This window comes from Arachis ipaensis, chromosome B10 (genome assembly GCF_059453495.1).
Source record: "Arachis ipaensis isolate K30076 ecotype BB chromosome B10, ASM5945349v1, whole genome shotgun sequence".
In the NCBI taxonomy this organism is placed as follows: Eukaryota; Viridiplantae; Streptophyta; class Magnoliopsida; order Fabales; family Fabaceae; genus Arachis; species Arachis ipaensis.
The window spans coordinates 59,394,152-59,407,978 of record NC_142435.1 but is presented as its reverse complement, the minus strand read 5'-3'; the positions used below and the strand labels follow the sequence as shown (position 1 = coordinate 59,407,978).

The following is a 13,827-nucleotide window of genomic DNA, read 5'->3' as shown; positions in this document are numbered from 1 at the left end:
GCACAGGTCGTGGTCTGGGCAATAATAAGAAAGTGTGCCCTATTGCACCAGCCCCTTCCACACCCCTCCTTCCTTTCTTCTTCCCTTCTTTCTTCTTCTACCACCCCTCAACCCAGCCCAACCCCTCTTCCGGCGACCACCACGTTGCCGTCCATCCGACTACCGCCGGCACCCACCGGAACCACCACTGCCACTATCTCTCTTTCTCCCCATTTCTTTTCTTTACTTTTCTTCTTCTCTCTCCTTTCTCTTATCTCTTCTTTCTTCCTTCTTTTTCTTCTTTCTTTGTTCTCTTCTCCGGTGAAGCTCCGTTGCCGTGAGCCTCGCAGTGGCTAACACAAGTACCACTGTTGCCTATCCCTTTCTTTTCTATTCTTCACCTTTTCAATTTTCTTATTTTGATTTTCTTGTTATGTTTAGTTGCTTGCTTGATTTCTATTCTCTTTATTTAACTTTGGTTATTTAGCTTAAGTTTTGCTTAATGCTTTATTTGTTTTTGCATTGCAAGTGTTCAATTTTTGACTAATGGGTTGTTGATGCTTAAAATTTTGGCTTGAATTGATGAATATGTGTACCGAATACCATGTGTTTGTTTAAATGCCTGAATGAAATTTTTGTTTAATTCATATGTTGTCATGACCATATGTGTTCGACTATATCCTTGTTTGGCATTCTAATCAAGAATTGTGCACTTTTGAATGATTATAATGTTGTTTTGGATTGGAATTTTAATCATGGGTTCGTTCATTGTCTTGAGTTACTAGCACCAAATTGATTTAAAAATTAACTTTTTGTCTCTTATTTGGTGCAAATTTTTAACAAGTACATATTGAATTTAGTGAATTGAATGAAATTTATTGTTTATCATAGTCTTTAAGTCAATATAATCACATCACGAGGTATTTTCTCCTTGTTAATGCTTCGCATTTGTTTGAGTTAACTTGACTTGATTCTTATCAAGACTTGTCACTTTTTGTAGCAAGCACCTTCCCATGTGATTATTTGATTATTCTTAAGGATGAATAAGTAGTTCTCTTCATCATTGCATTGGTTATTGTTTGTTGTGCTATTTTATATCAATTTTGCTCTTTCACTTGCACAACCTTAATATCCAATAATCCTACATTTAGTTCACTCTTGTTGTAGTTGCCTAAGTTTGCTTATCCTTAATTAAGGCTCATTCATTGCTTGCATCTTAGGCCATTTAGTTGAGGAACTCATGCTTAGTTTTTCATTATATAGATGCCACTTTAACTGGCCATTGTGTGTATTCCACACCACTATGCAAACTTTCTCAATTAGATGCTTATTTGCTCCCTCCTTTATCTCTTTGTGCTACTTGCCCTATGATTCTTAATTACACTTTATTCATTCTTTTTGAGGATGAGACATGAAGGCAAGGAGCCAAAAGAGGAGGAGGACACCGAGAAGGGAGATGCCAAGCATACATTGGACTTGGCAATTTCCCCACAATCCAAGGCCCCGCCCGCATCCACCAACCGAAGGTGGAGCTCTTGAGAGACACCCCCCGAATTGTGTTCATGCACGGAGGACCGTGCAACGCTTAAGTGTGGAGGAGGATTCGTCATTTGGGGTGTAAACTTTCTTTTCTCGAACACTTTGCATTTTATTTTTTTGATTTCTTTCTATTATGTTTCTTGTAGATATTTAGAGTGTTTTTTTAATTGTTGCATTGCATTTTCTTCATAGTTTATATCTATTGCATTTTGCATCTTTTGTATGGTATATATTTTATAGATAGAAGTTGTGATTAGATGTTGTGAATAGCATAGTGCCTAGTTCAATTTTGTCCTAATTGTTCATGTTAGTTTTTGCGATGTTGAAAATTAGGAATAGAACTAGAAAATATTTTGAAATTGGAGCCATCACAACATACATACATACATATATAGGAAATAACTTTGGTGAAAAACAACAAAAATTTTCAAGAATTTTGTTTCAAGGGCATTCTATTGAATTGATTTGGAAAATTATTTTTAAAACCTGCTTGAATGAATTTTTACGAAACATAGAAGAGAGAATGAACAAAACAACCTTGTTAGTTGTTGAGCCTTAATGAGTGGTTACACATTATAACCACAAATTTTGTTCATTGTGTGCTATGCTCCTTCTATGATTGTAATCTTGGTTTTGCTTGATTCTTTATTTCCAATGTTTGATGTTTCGAATGCATTTAGCATGATTGAGGCCAGTTTTGTATTAAACTCAGTCACCCATATGGACCAACCATTGCATCTACCTTTGTTAACCCCTTTTGAACCTCTTAATCCCCCTTGTTCTAATTGTTAGCACATCACAACCCTAAGCGGAAAACCATGAATTACATTGAATTGCATCTTTGATTAGCTTAGGTTGAAGAGTGTGTTTCATTTAACTGTGGGGCAACTTTTGGGAAACATTGGTAGTGAATGAAAAAGTTTGTATTGGGTATTCATTGAAAAAGAAAAATTTTGGGAAATGGGTGCACATTCATGTATCAATTTGCATAAACCATATGCATTTGTCCTAAAAAAAATGAAAAATGAAATGATAATAATAATAATAATAATAATAATAATAATAATAATAATAATAATAATAATAATAATAATAATAATAATAATAATAATAATAATAATAATAATAATAATAAGATGGGACAAAAGTCATCCCAAAGAAAAAAATGAATAAGAAGTGCATGTGTAGATTTGGATGAAAAAGATGTATGAATGTATATAAAAAGTGTGATTATGGGAAGTTAGGGTGCATATTTTGTTATTTGGTTGAGTTGGACACTTGAGCTAATCAAAGATCCAATTCTTTAGTCCACTTAGCCATATGTATTCTACTTTAACCCTAACCCCATTACAACCCTATAAAGACCTCATGATACTTGCATTCATGCATCACATATTTGTTGATTGTTAGATGAAAGGCAGATCCTTGAAAAACATGATTAAAGGAGATTTGAGTGAATTGACCCTAGACACCGAGTGATTAGAGTGTATACACACCTAGTGAGGGTTCGATCACTCAACTCTATGTTTCCATATCTCTTATCATGTATTCTTGCATGTTGCTTTATTTTTTTTATGAGTAAATCAATTCTTTAGATTTTTTATTGCATTGAGTTATTTCTTTGCCTAGCCCTATATGTCTATACACTTGCTTGAAAATTAGTTTGTTTGTTTGTTTGTTTATACCACTTTCTTTGTTTGTTTGTTTGCTTGAAAATTTGTTTGTTTGTTTGTTTGTATGTTTTTTTATTTGATTGTTTGTTTATATATATATATATATATATATATATATATATATATATATATATACACATACTTGCATGAATATAGACAGTTGTATTCAATAAGTTGATGAGTCCATATTTGATTATATATTTTGACTCAATTTTGATGGATTATAGCACATAGACTTACACTTAAGCACCAAAATAGCATACTTTTGTGTTTTGTCCCTAAAATGAACCTAAATGTGCAAACATGTGTTTTTGTGCCTAAATGAGTGATTTTGATTCCACTCTTATGCCATTCGATGCCGTGTTATATTTTGTGAGTGATTCTAGGTCATTTTGGCAAGAATGGATAGGCAAAAGTGGAAGAAAGCATGTATAAGGGAGAAAATATGAAGAAAACAAGGAAAAACACACACAGAAAAGTGTGCGTGCGCACAAGAAGAAATTTGCATGTGTGCGTGCGCACGAGTACCTGTGCGTACCCACAGGAACCAAAACAGCAAAGTGTGCGTACGCACACATCTGTGCGTACGCACAGGTCCCTGCACGTGATTGCGTTAGTGAAATGTCTGCTTTGCGATTTCTAAGGCCTTATGGCCCAATTTTGGAGGCTCCAATGCTGAATTGAAGTGCTATATGAAGGAAGAATGAACACATATGAAGGCATTAGGACTTATACTTTATTTTTCCAAAGTTCATATAGTAGGAGTAGGAGTAGGAGTAGAATAAAAATTGCTTTCCTAAGGTTTTATTTCCATCTTCATGTAGCATTTTATAGGATGCTTTTCTTTTGGATTTTGCTTCTTTAATTGTAAGTACTTTTAATTTCCTCTTTAATTACATCACTTTTGCTTTTATGTTCTTATGGTTCAAGTTACTTTGTTTATAATTGCAATTTTGAGTTTCTTGAAGTTTTGATTGATGAATTTAATGCTTTATGCTTTCTTCATGTTTGTTTGGATGTTTATTGTTGATTTTGTGCATAGTTGGTTATAGCTTTCTAGTTTTCCTTGCAATTTTCCATGTTTTACTTTTATGGACACAAGGTGTTTGTGAAAATGCCAACTCTAAATTTTGAGTAGATTTTCCCACCTTGGCTTGTGGTTTGAGTTCCTAGGATACTAGAGTCATAATGTCCGACATTTAGTAGTAATTCTTGGGTAGTTAGTTGACTTTTATTTCTATTGACGCTAGCCTTTTATCAACTAGTTTGGTAAGTTAGCTAGGACTTATGGATTAAGGTCAATGATGCTTGCTTGACTTACTCCTCGATGGTTGGGGTTGACTAGGCGAGATTGACTCATCATAATTACCATAGTTGTGGTTATGGCGATGATAGGATTCCTTGGATCCTCATTCACAAGTCAAGGCTTTTAATTGCATTTATAGCATTTTCACTAGTTTTGATCTCATTCCCTTTTTACTCGCATGAATTAACAATTTTTGCTCATTCCTTAGTTATTTGATTTCTTAGTTCTTTTAATCTTTAGTTCTTTGATTACAAGACCCCTTTTTTCCTCCACAACCGAAAGAGAAACACTTCCAATTGCGTCCTAGGGAGAACGACCCGAGGTTAAGTACTCTTGATCTCGGTTAATTATTGATTTGAAAATTAAACTTTGATTGAGAGGATTGTTTGTTGATCTAGGTTATACTTACAACGAACATATTCTATTTTGAGAAATCCTAGACTAGCAATAATCATCTCATTAGTTGCTATTGTAGGTAGTTTTCTTCTTTGAATATTCTTGTTTTAATGCTTTGGTTGTTAGTTTGTTTAAATTGTACTTTTGTCTTGAATTGCATTGTTCTTGAAGTGCAAGTTTTGTTTGTTGTGTCTTCAAAAATTTTTCCAAAAAAAAAGATTTTTTGTTAAATTTGAATTTTGGTTGATTTAGAATGTTTATAGGTTAGGAGAATGTTAAATTATGTTTTTATGCTTCTAAAAAAAAAAGGTCAATCCACACTTAAGCGTGGGCCATGCTTATGCGTGGATTGCCATATGGGGACTCCTGGTACAAAAACCAGAGAGTTGTGCTAGAGTTGTGCTAGAATCCATGCGTAAGCATGGGTGATGCCTATGCGTCGATTGTCCCTACTGCACAATCCACATGTAAGCATGGGTGACGCTTACACATCGATTGTCCCTACTGCACAATCCACGTGTAAGCATGGATGACGCGTACGCGTCGATTGTCCCTGTTGCAATCCTTTCTTAAGTATGGGCGACGCTTATGCGTGGATTGCACCCTACTTTCTCCTTCCTCCTTTCTCCTTTCTTCTTTCTTCTTCTTTATTTCTACCTTTCTTCTTCTCTCTTCTTCCTTTCTTACTTTCTTCTTTTCCCTCTGTTCCAAAAAAAAAAAAATAATAAACAAATAAATAAATAAAATACTAAAAAAAATTTCTTTTCTTCCATTTTCTTTTATTGCATTTGATTATTTTCATTCATTGCATTTTAATTTTGTTTTTATAGCTTGTTCTTATTTTATTTTCTAAGTTTCTCATTTTAATAATGGTGTTAAATTCTCTTACTCAATTGTTTAGAATTTCTTGCATTGTTTTGATACTTCGTGACTTGTTTAGCATTCATGGTCATATTTGTTCCACACACAAGATTAGTGCTTTAGTCCTTCCTAATTCATTATTCTTTGTTTTTGTACTACATTATCATTGAGTTAGGATGGGACCAAATGCTTTCACGCTTATCACTAATCTTGTTCGTGTCAATTCTTGTTCAAACTTGATGCTCAACATGCTCTTTATGCTTTGATTTTACTCTTGTATCAAGTATTAGTTGATATGCCTTAGCTTATATTATTTTCTCACTTATATGTTGTAGCTACCATGTAATTGAGAACCATATTCTTATTTGGCATTAGCCCCCGCCTATGATCAAATTGCTATGATATCTTTGTTGTTGGCTTAATTTTATTTCCTTTTCTTTCCTTTTAGGTTGGCCACCAAGAAGGGAGAAAAGGAAAAGCTTTTAAATGGGGCAACAAACAAGTCCATCTGCACAATCTTCCGAAGGAGATCATCAGTTGTAGCAACCCGTCCACCTTGCTCTTCTTTGCATGCACCGAGGACAGTGCAATCTTCAAGTGTGGGGAGGTCGTCCGACCGATCTCCATGGGTAACAATTTCCTTTTTCAACACAAATTTTCAATTTTCTTTGTTAGATTAGTTATTGCATTGCATGATAGGTTTTAGTTAGAATTTGTACATATTTTACCACTTCTCTTTATGTTAGGACTACTTGGTTAGGATGATGATTTCTTTTCCAAGAAAACTATTTTTAGGGCACCTTACCAATTTGAAAAAAAAATTGTTGAACTTGCTTGAAGAATTTATTTTGAAACATGGTTTTTGAGCTAAGAACGCAAGCATGTGAGTTTTGAGCCTTAATTGTGTGGTTACATCTTATAACCACTTATTTTCATTTTTGTGTGTATTATTCTCTTTCTATGATTGTAATCTTTGATATGTTTGATTCTTTATGTCCATTATTCCATGTATACATGTATTTATATGATTGAGGCCATCATTTCATTTAGCTCACTTACTGATGAGGGAAAAAACAATTTAACACAAACTCACCGACAAGTGTACTGGGTCGTATCAAGTAGTAATTACTCACAAAAGTGAGGTCAATCCCACAGGGACTGATGGATTGAGCAATTTTAGTTAGGTGATGAATTTAGTTAAGCGAATATTTGATGATTTGAGTGATTTTGATTAACAGAAGTAAAATTGCAAGAAAATAAAAGTGCAGAAAGTAAATTGGGCAGAAAAGTAAAATGCAGAAGAGGTAAATTGCACAAACTTAAAGTGCAAGAAAGTAAAAGAGCAGAAACTTAAATTGCAAGAAATGTAAATGACAAAAACTTAAAGTACAAGAAACTTAAATTGCTGAATCTAAATTGCTGGGAAATGTAAATTCCATTAAGAGTAAAGGGATTTGGGTGTTGGGATTCAAATTGAACTAGAAAATGTAAATGAAAGTAAATCAGAGAGCTATGAGATGAAGAGATTCAGCTAAGTAGCAAAAAAAATGAAAAATTGCTTGAAGAAACAAACAGCAAGAGAACTTAACTCAATTGTGAAATTCTAAAAGAGAAATTGAAAATTGAAGAAGAGTAATAAGAATAGGAAGCAGATCTAGATCTCAATTACTCTCTTGACAAGACAGAAAAGAAATTGTAGAAGAAATGAGAACGAAAATAGAGAAGGAAATTTAGATCCAACTTTCAATTGTTAGAACTATCAAAAGAAAAGTAGAAGATGATTCTCAGATGAAGAATTTCAATGGATTTCTTCAATCTGAATTCAAAAATCCAAAACAGAAAAATAGAAGTTGCAGAAAAAAAGAAAATGGATCCAGAAAGCCAAACTCAGATCTAATCCCAATTTCCCAAATTCAAAAGAAAATTAAAAGAGAGCCAAAATTAAAAGTAAAACTAAAAATGAAGTAAAGGTCCTCCTCAAATTAAAATTGCTCCTATTTATACACTTTCTATTTTAGTCTTCGAAACTTGGAGTGGGATTTTTAATTTTGGATTTTGCCTTGAATGAAAAAAGGGTTGGGGTAGAGTTGGCTAGCTCCCAGGGGAGCGCTCCGTGCGCTTTGTGAACGTCTCGTTCACTTAGCATTGCATGCCTTCCTCGTGCCAATCCTTCTTGCCTAGCGTTGTTGTACTGAACGCTACGTTCACTCTTTGAACGTGGCTCCTTGATGATTGCTTGGTGCGTGCTTTGGTTTCATGGGCGCGCTCTCTTCGAGTGCTACGTTCATTATGTAAATGTTGCCTAACCTCCCTTAGTTGAGTGCTGCTCTCAGTGTTCCCTTGGTTAAGCGCTACGTTCAAATTTTTGAACGCTCCTAGTGTATGGAGGGCACAAGGCTTGCCTTAAAAGCTGGAAAGTCCGAAAAAGGTAAAAGAGTGAACGCCACATTCACTTCCAAAGTGAACGCTATACCAAAAGCTAGTGAACGTGGCGTTGCTTCTTTGAACGCAACGCTTTACTAATTGCATCCCCTTTCTTTCTTCATTTCTTCATTTATTCACCTACAAGTAACCAAACAAGTAATCAAAATCTCACCAAATTCACAAGGTCTTTGCATTGTTCATGAAATCAATTAATTCTAGCATAAAACCTATTATTTTGTGTGAAATAAATGATGTTTGATTGATTCAAAATAATAATGAAAATCCACTCCAATCACTTACTTATTGTGCAAGAAAGTGCATAAAACCTAATGAAACTAATGAAAAATGCTTGTAAAACTAGCATAACATGACTTGTCATCACAACACCAAACTTAAACCTTGCTTGTCCCCAAGCAAGCACTAAACATGAGAAGAAATGAAATGAAACAGAAAAACATATATCCTTATTTAGCAAGTAATTGAATTAAGACCATGGGATTTTATGCAGACAAGATGCAGCTCACTTATTATTTGCTGATAGATAAGAAATGCTTCTTTGAGGATTCACGAGGGTTGCTGTTATAATTCCTTGCTTTTTGATTGATCCCTTTTTTATTTTTCCTTCTTTCTTTTTCTTAGAAAGCTTATTTATCAATGGTAACTCAGTGTCAAGTGTTGCAGTAGCTTTTTGGCTCAATTATTCTCAACACTTCTTCACTACAGACACTTGGCTCACAATTCTTCTTAGGAGCATTGATTCCCAGCACCTCTTTGGGTTACTAAATGCTTTGTAACTAGGTTGCTCTTGATAATGGACTTTCGGTTGGTAATCCCAGATTAGTTAATCCAAGTTACCAAGTTTTAAAAGACTCCTCAGAACCTACTTGTCCAAGAATATCCTAGTACAAGAAGCACCACAGGCATATGTCCTAAGGTCCAAGCTATTGGTGTCTAGCCTTATTGTTTGTTTCTTTTATTTTTATTGCCAATCTTTGGCTTTTCTTTTCTTTTTCTTTCTCACTTTTCTTCATTTTTTTCAGGGATGTTCATTAATAAATAAAGGTTTTATGACAGCAACTAAGTTCACACTACATAGAACATTCTATTATGCAGCTTTTATTATTGAGCTTATCATCCAATCAAGAAATTACCACCACTAAACTTCATTCCAATTCCTACCATGTTGGACAATCACTTTCTATTTCAAACATTTTCTCTTATTGATGCAAAAAGGGAGACAAGACATGAATTTAAGTAGATGAAGATGAAAACAAGCATAATGCAGATCCTAATAGTAAATCTACTAAGATATGAAAGTGCAGAACATAAAACATTTGGAGGCATATCATGTTTCAGATATGCTTCATCCTTATTTAACTAAAACTAAAAAAAAGGGACTCCACCACCTTTAGTTGTCGTGCTCTTTCCCTCTGCTGGATTTTCCCTTCCTATTTGATTCCTACTTCTGTTTTTTGCTTGTTTCTTGGGGCTCTTAAATAGGGCACCTACGATCCCAAATTTGGTCTACCTGACCCCAGAGCCCAGCATCCTTTAATCCTTGTTGCATGTGTGCTGTATTTTTCTGGGCTTTTGCTCTCTGATGGTCTACCAATTCTGGGCATTGAACAAATGGCTTGATCTCTTGATTCAATATTGGCATGCCACTGACTACATAGCCCAACTTTGCTTGAGTTTCTATATCATACTCCATCCTATCTAAGTTCCTATGCTCTCCAATTGTATGATATATGTTCTTCCATTGATAAAGGTTTTGGGTGTACTCCCCATACTTGAAAGTTTGCCAATTGTTCCCTTTGCCCATCAAGAATTCTTACTTGGAATTCTCTTTGTTGATCTAACATCTTTATCTGGAAGTTTTCTTGTTGTTCCATCATCTGCCGCTGCCAATTCTCTTGTTGCTCTCGATCCTTCAAATAATACTCTTGTTGCCTCAAGTATAGCTCCTGTAGTTGCTCCTGTGCTCTCATGTATTATTGAGACATTTCTTCAATGGCTCTTTGCATTTGGCTTAGGTCCATTGCACTAGAAGCTTGTTCCCCCTCCACTTGTGGTCTCCTCCTTCTTCCTTGAGCTCTTTTCTCTTGCTGATTGTCACTGTCAGTGACACCTTCTATGCTTTGCTTGGTGATCCCTCTGCTTCCTTTTACCTTCTCTGTTCTTCATTCTCAAAGAGTACTCCTGCTCTATTGCACAGCCTTAGAATAGTGCTTGGGTGACCAAGTCTACTTGATTTTCCAGTATCCTCACCTATCTCTTGAATGCTATCTGCGATGAGTTGTGGGATATTGATTTCTCCTCCCCTAAGTATGCAATATGTCAGAATTATCCTCTTTATTGTGACCTCAGATGTATTTGCAGTGGGGAGGATGGATCTTCTCACTATCTCGTACTACCCTTTAGCTTCAGGTATGAGATCTATTCTCTTCAAGTAGCTTGAATTTCCTTCTGAGTCCCTTTCCTAGTCTTTGCCTTCAAAGCATAAACCACTTAGTATCTCATCAGGATCATTTTCACCCTGCATTCTGTCATCAAAGCTGGGTTCTCCATAGGTTATCACTCTTATCTGCAAGACTCTCATGATGGATGATGGGCTGAAATCTACCTCAACCCCCCTAACATAGCTCTTGTAGGAAGGGCTGGTCTTGCTTGACCTCACAGCATTTGCATAGAATTCTCTTATCATGGTTACACTTATGTCTGTGAAAGATTCACATAGAAGTTTCCATCCTCCTCTCTACAGTTATTCTTCTCATGATGTGATATTCTCCATCTTTCAACCTAAACCCCATCTCTGGAATGACTTTTGTTTTATTCCATTAACCTATAATATCTTGATTTATGAAATTGAGACTTAAATCTCTTGGTATCATAGGCTGGTGGTTCGGCTTCAGCTGGTTCCTTTTCTTTCCTTCTTTTGGAGCTTGATGAAGCCATGAATTAGGAAAGAAGGAAGAGGGGAGAAATAAGGATGAAATTTGGTTGAAGCACAGTTTAAGAATGAGGGGAGAAGAAGTTGGGTATTGTGTGATATATTTGGGTAAGAGGAGAATGATGTAGATGTTATGGAGGGCTTTTATGAAGAAAGCAATGGTTTATGGCTTAAGGAGTGTTACTGCCAATTTAAAGGAGGGACGTGAATTCTTGAAACAAAACAATAAGATGGAGGATTCGGTTAAGTTGCAATGAAGGGTGAGGATTGAGCAAATCATTGTTGAGGTAGTGGGAATGAACGGCTTGCATGTAAAGGTGGGTGAGGACAAGGATTGCTCCCTCATTGGGTACATGTGGTCCGGCCTCCTAGGTGTTTAAACCATGCAAATTTTGTTTCCAAGAGAACACCATTCCCTAAGCACATGTGACTCTCTTTTCCCCTTGTGACAATCGTACATGCATGCCTCCTTTTGTTTTCTTCTCAACCTTCTTCATACCTAACCACGTGAATCAAGGAAATAATGAGTTCACCATTTGAATTTGGTATGGTGGAGTGAAGAGTAATAAAACAAAATTTATTATATGTTTTTTATTCATGAATAACCAATTATGCCCCTTGAACACCAAACTTGTTTCCTTCTGAATGATCCATATAAAACCTAATGAATATCTGTCATAATTGGTACATTCATTATTAGGTACATTTTATTTGCTACCATGCTACCATAAACTCTTAAAATGATGCAATGTATGGTTTATCTATTCATGAATTTAAATCTCTGAGTGAAAGTGATTTTCCTGAAATTCATAGCATATGCAGACACTAAACTTAATGTTTGGCTATATACTCCAGTAGAATGAATGAGTATATATTCTAAAATGGTTGTATGATCAACATGCTTGAGGGACCATTTTAGAGTGCCTTTAGCCACACCAATATTAGAAGTTGGATATGTGCTTCAAAGCAATGTGAACAGTTATCAAATTCACCCATGAGAGTTCAAATTTATGCTAGAAAGACCATTAATTATTGAAATTAAAATGGAAGCAAGAACATAAATCATGGGTTGCCTCCCATGGAGCGCTTTTTATTGTCACTAGCTTGACATTGGTCCCTTGTTAGGGTGGTTGATGATTGTGGTGCCTCAGTTTGTCTCCTCTCACTTTGAGCTTTTTTTCTGTGCATTGATGGTCAATCTCCACATGCTCTAGTGAGAGTATCTTGTTGATGGTGTAGTAATCATCAATTTGTAGATCTGTCTCTAACTGCTGGTATATCAATCTTACTCTGTCCCCTTTTGAGAATCCTTCAGTTGGTATCCTTTTGTTCTTCCACCCTTTTGGAACCCTTTTCTTACTCTTCTTTCCTTTCTTCAATTGTCCTTCTTTCTTTGCAGCAGGTTTTATGTCAAGGACCTCATTCTCAATAATCAAATCTTCAATCCCTTCTTTCCTTCTCTTCTCAGCCTTCACATGTTCCTTACCCTCTTTTTCTTCTCCACTGTCCATCTCTTGCTTTACAGGTGAGCTGATGAGCGCTTCGTTGGGTTTTTCTTTCCACTGTAACTCTTCTTCTTCAACCCTCATGCAGCTTTTATCTTCAACAGTATGCTATACTTCTTGGAAGACATTTAAAGTGATCTTCTCATCATTTACCCTCAAAGTCATTTCTCCTTGTTCCACATCAATGATGGCCCTTGCTGTGGCCAGGAAAGGTCTTCCCAATATCATAGAGTCATTCCCTTCTTTTCCTAAGTCCAGGATTACAAAGTCTGCTGGAAATATGAATTTCCCTACTCTGACCAAGAGATTTTCAATTACCCCCTTGGAAATCACCAGAGATCTATCCACTAGCTCCAATGACATCTGTGTAGGCTTCACTTCTTCTATACACAGCCTTCTCATCATAGACATATGCATCAGGTTGATACTGGATCCCAAATCATACAGTGCCTTGTCAATGATTATGTTACCAATGGTACAAGGTAAGAAGAAGCTCCCAGGGTCTTTAAGTTTTGGTGGGAGGCCTTCTTGAATCACTGCACTACATTCCTGGGTTAAGATCACTCTCTCTTTCTCATTCCAGCTCCTTTTCTTATTAATTAGCTCTTTGAGGAATTTTGCATATAGAGGCATTTGTTCTAGAGCTTCAGCAAGTGGAATGTTGATCTCCAGCTTCTTAAAGACTTCTAAAAACTTTGGAAACTGTTGATCTTTTAGCTCTTTTTACAATCTTTGAGGATATGGCAAAGGAGGGGTATAAGTCTTCACTAACTTCCTCTGTTCTTGTTGTTGTTCCTCCATGATTTGCTTTCCCTTCTATGGAGCTTGTGGATGTTCCTCTTTTTACTTAAGCTTCTCTTGGTCTTGCTTGTCTTCTTCTCCTACTTGCTTCTTGTTGCCAATATCTTTCTCAGCTGGCCTCTTGTTAATTTCTTTATCATTCATCAAGGTTCTTCCACTCCTTAATTGGATGGCTTTACATTCCTCTTTAGGATTGGGAATGGTGTCACTTGGTAATGGATTGGGTGCTCTTTCAGCTATTGTTTGCTTGGATAATTAGCCAATTTGCGTCTCTATATTCCACAGTGAAGCTTCATGGTTTTTATTGGCCAATTCCTGATGCTTGATCATCTTTTCCATCATCATCTCCAAGTTGGAGATCCTTTGAGCTTCTTGGGGTGTGATAAACCTCAA

General features: G+C 35.8%; 1 protein-coding gene across 1 annotated transcript; it reads right to left on the bottom strand.

Moving 5' to 3' along the window:
* Nucleotides 1–12,741: 12,741 nt before the first annotated feature.
* LOC148580211 (uncharacterized) lies at nt 12,742–13,266 on the bottom strand. The gene has a single exon (XM_088491792.1). The coding sequence runs from the start codon at nt 13,264–13,266 to the stop codon at nt 12,742–12,744; it is 525 nt and encodes a 174-aa protein (XP_088347918.1).
* Between the last annotated feature and the right edge of the window lie 561 nt (nt 13,267–13,827).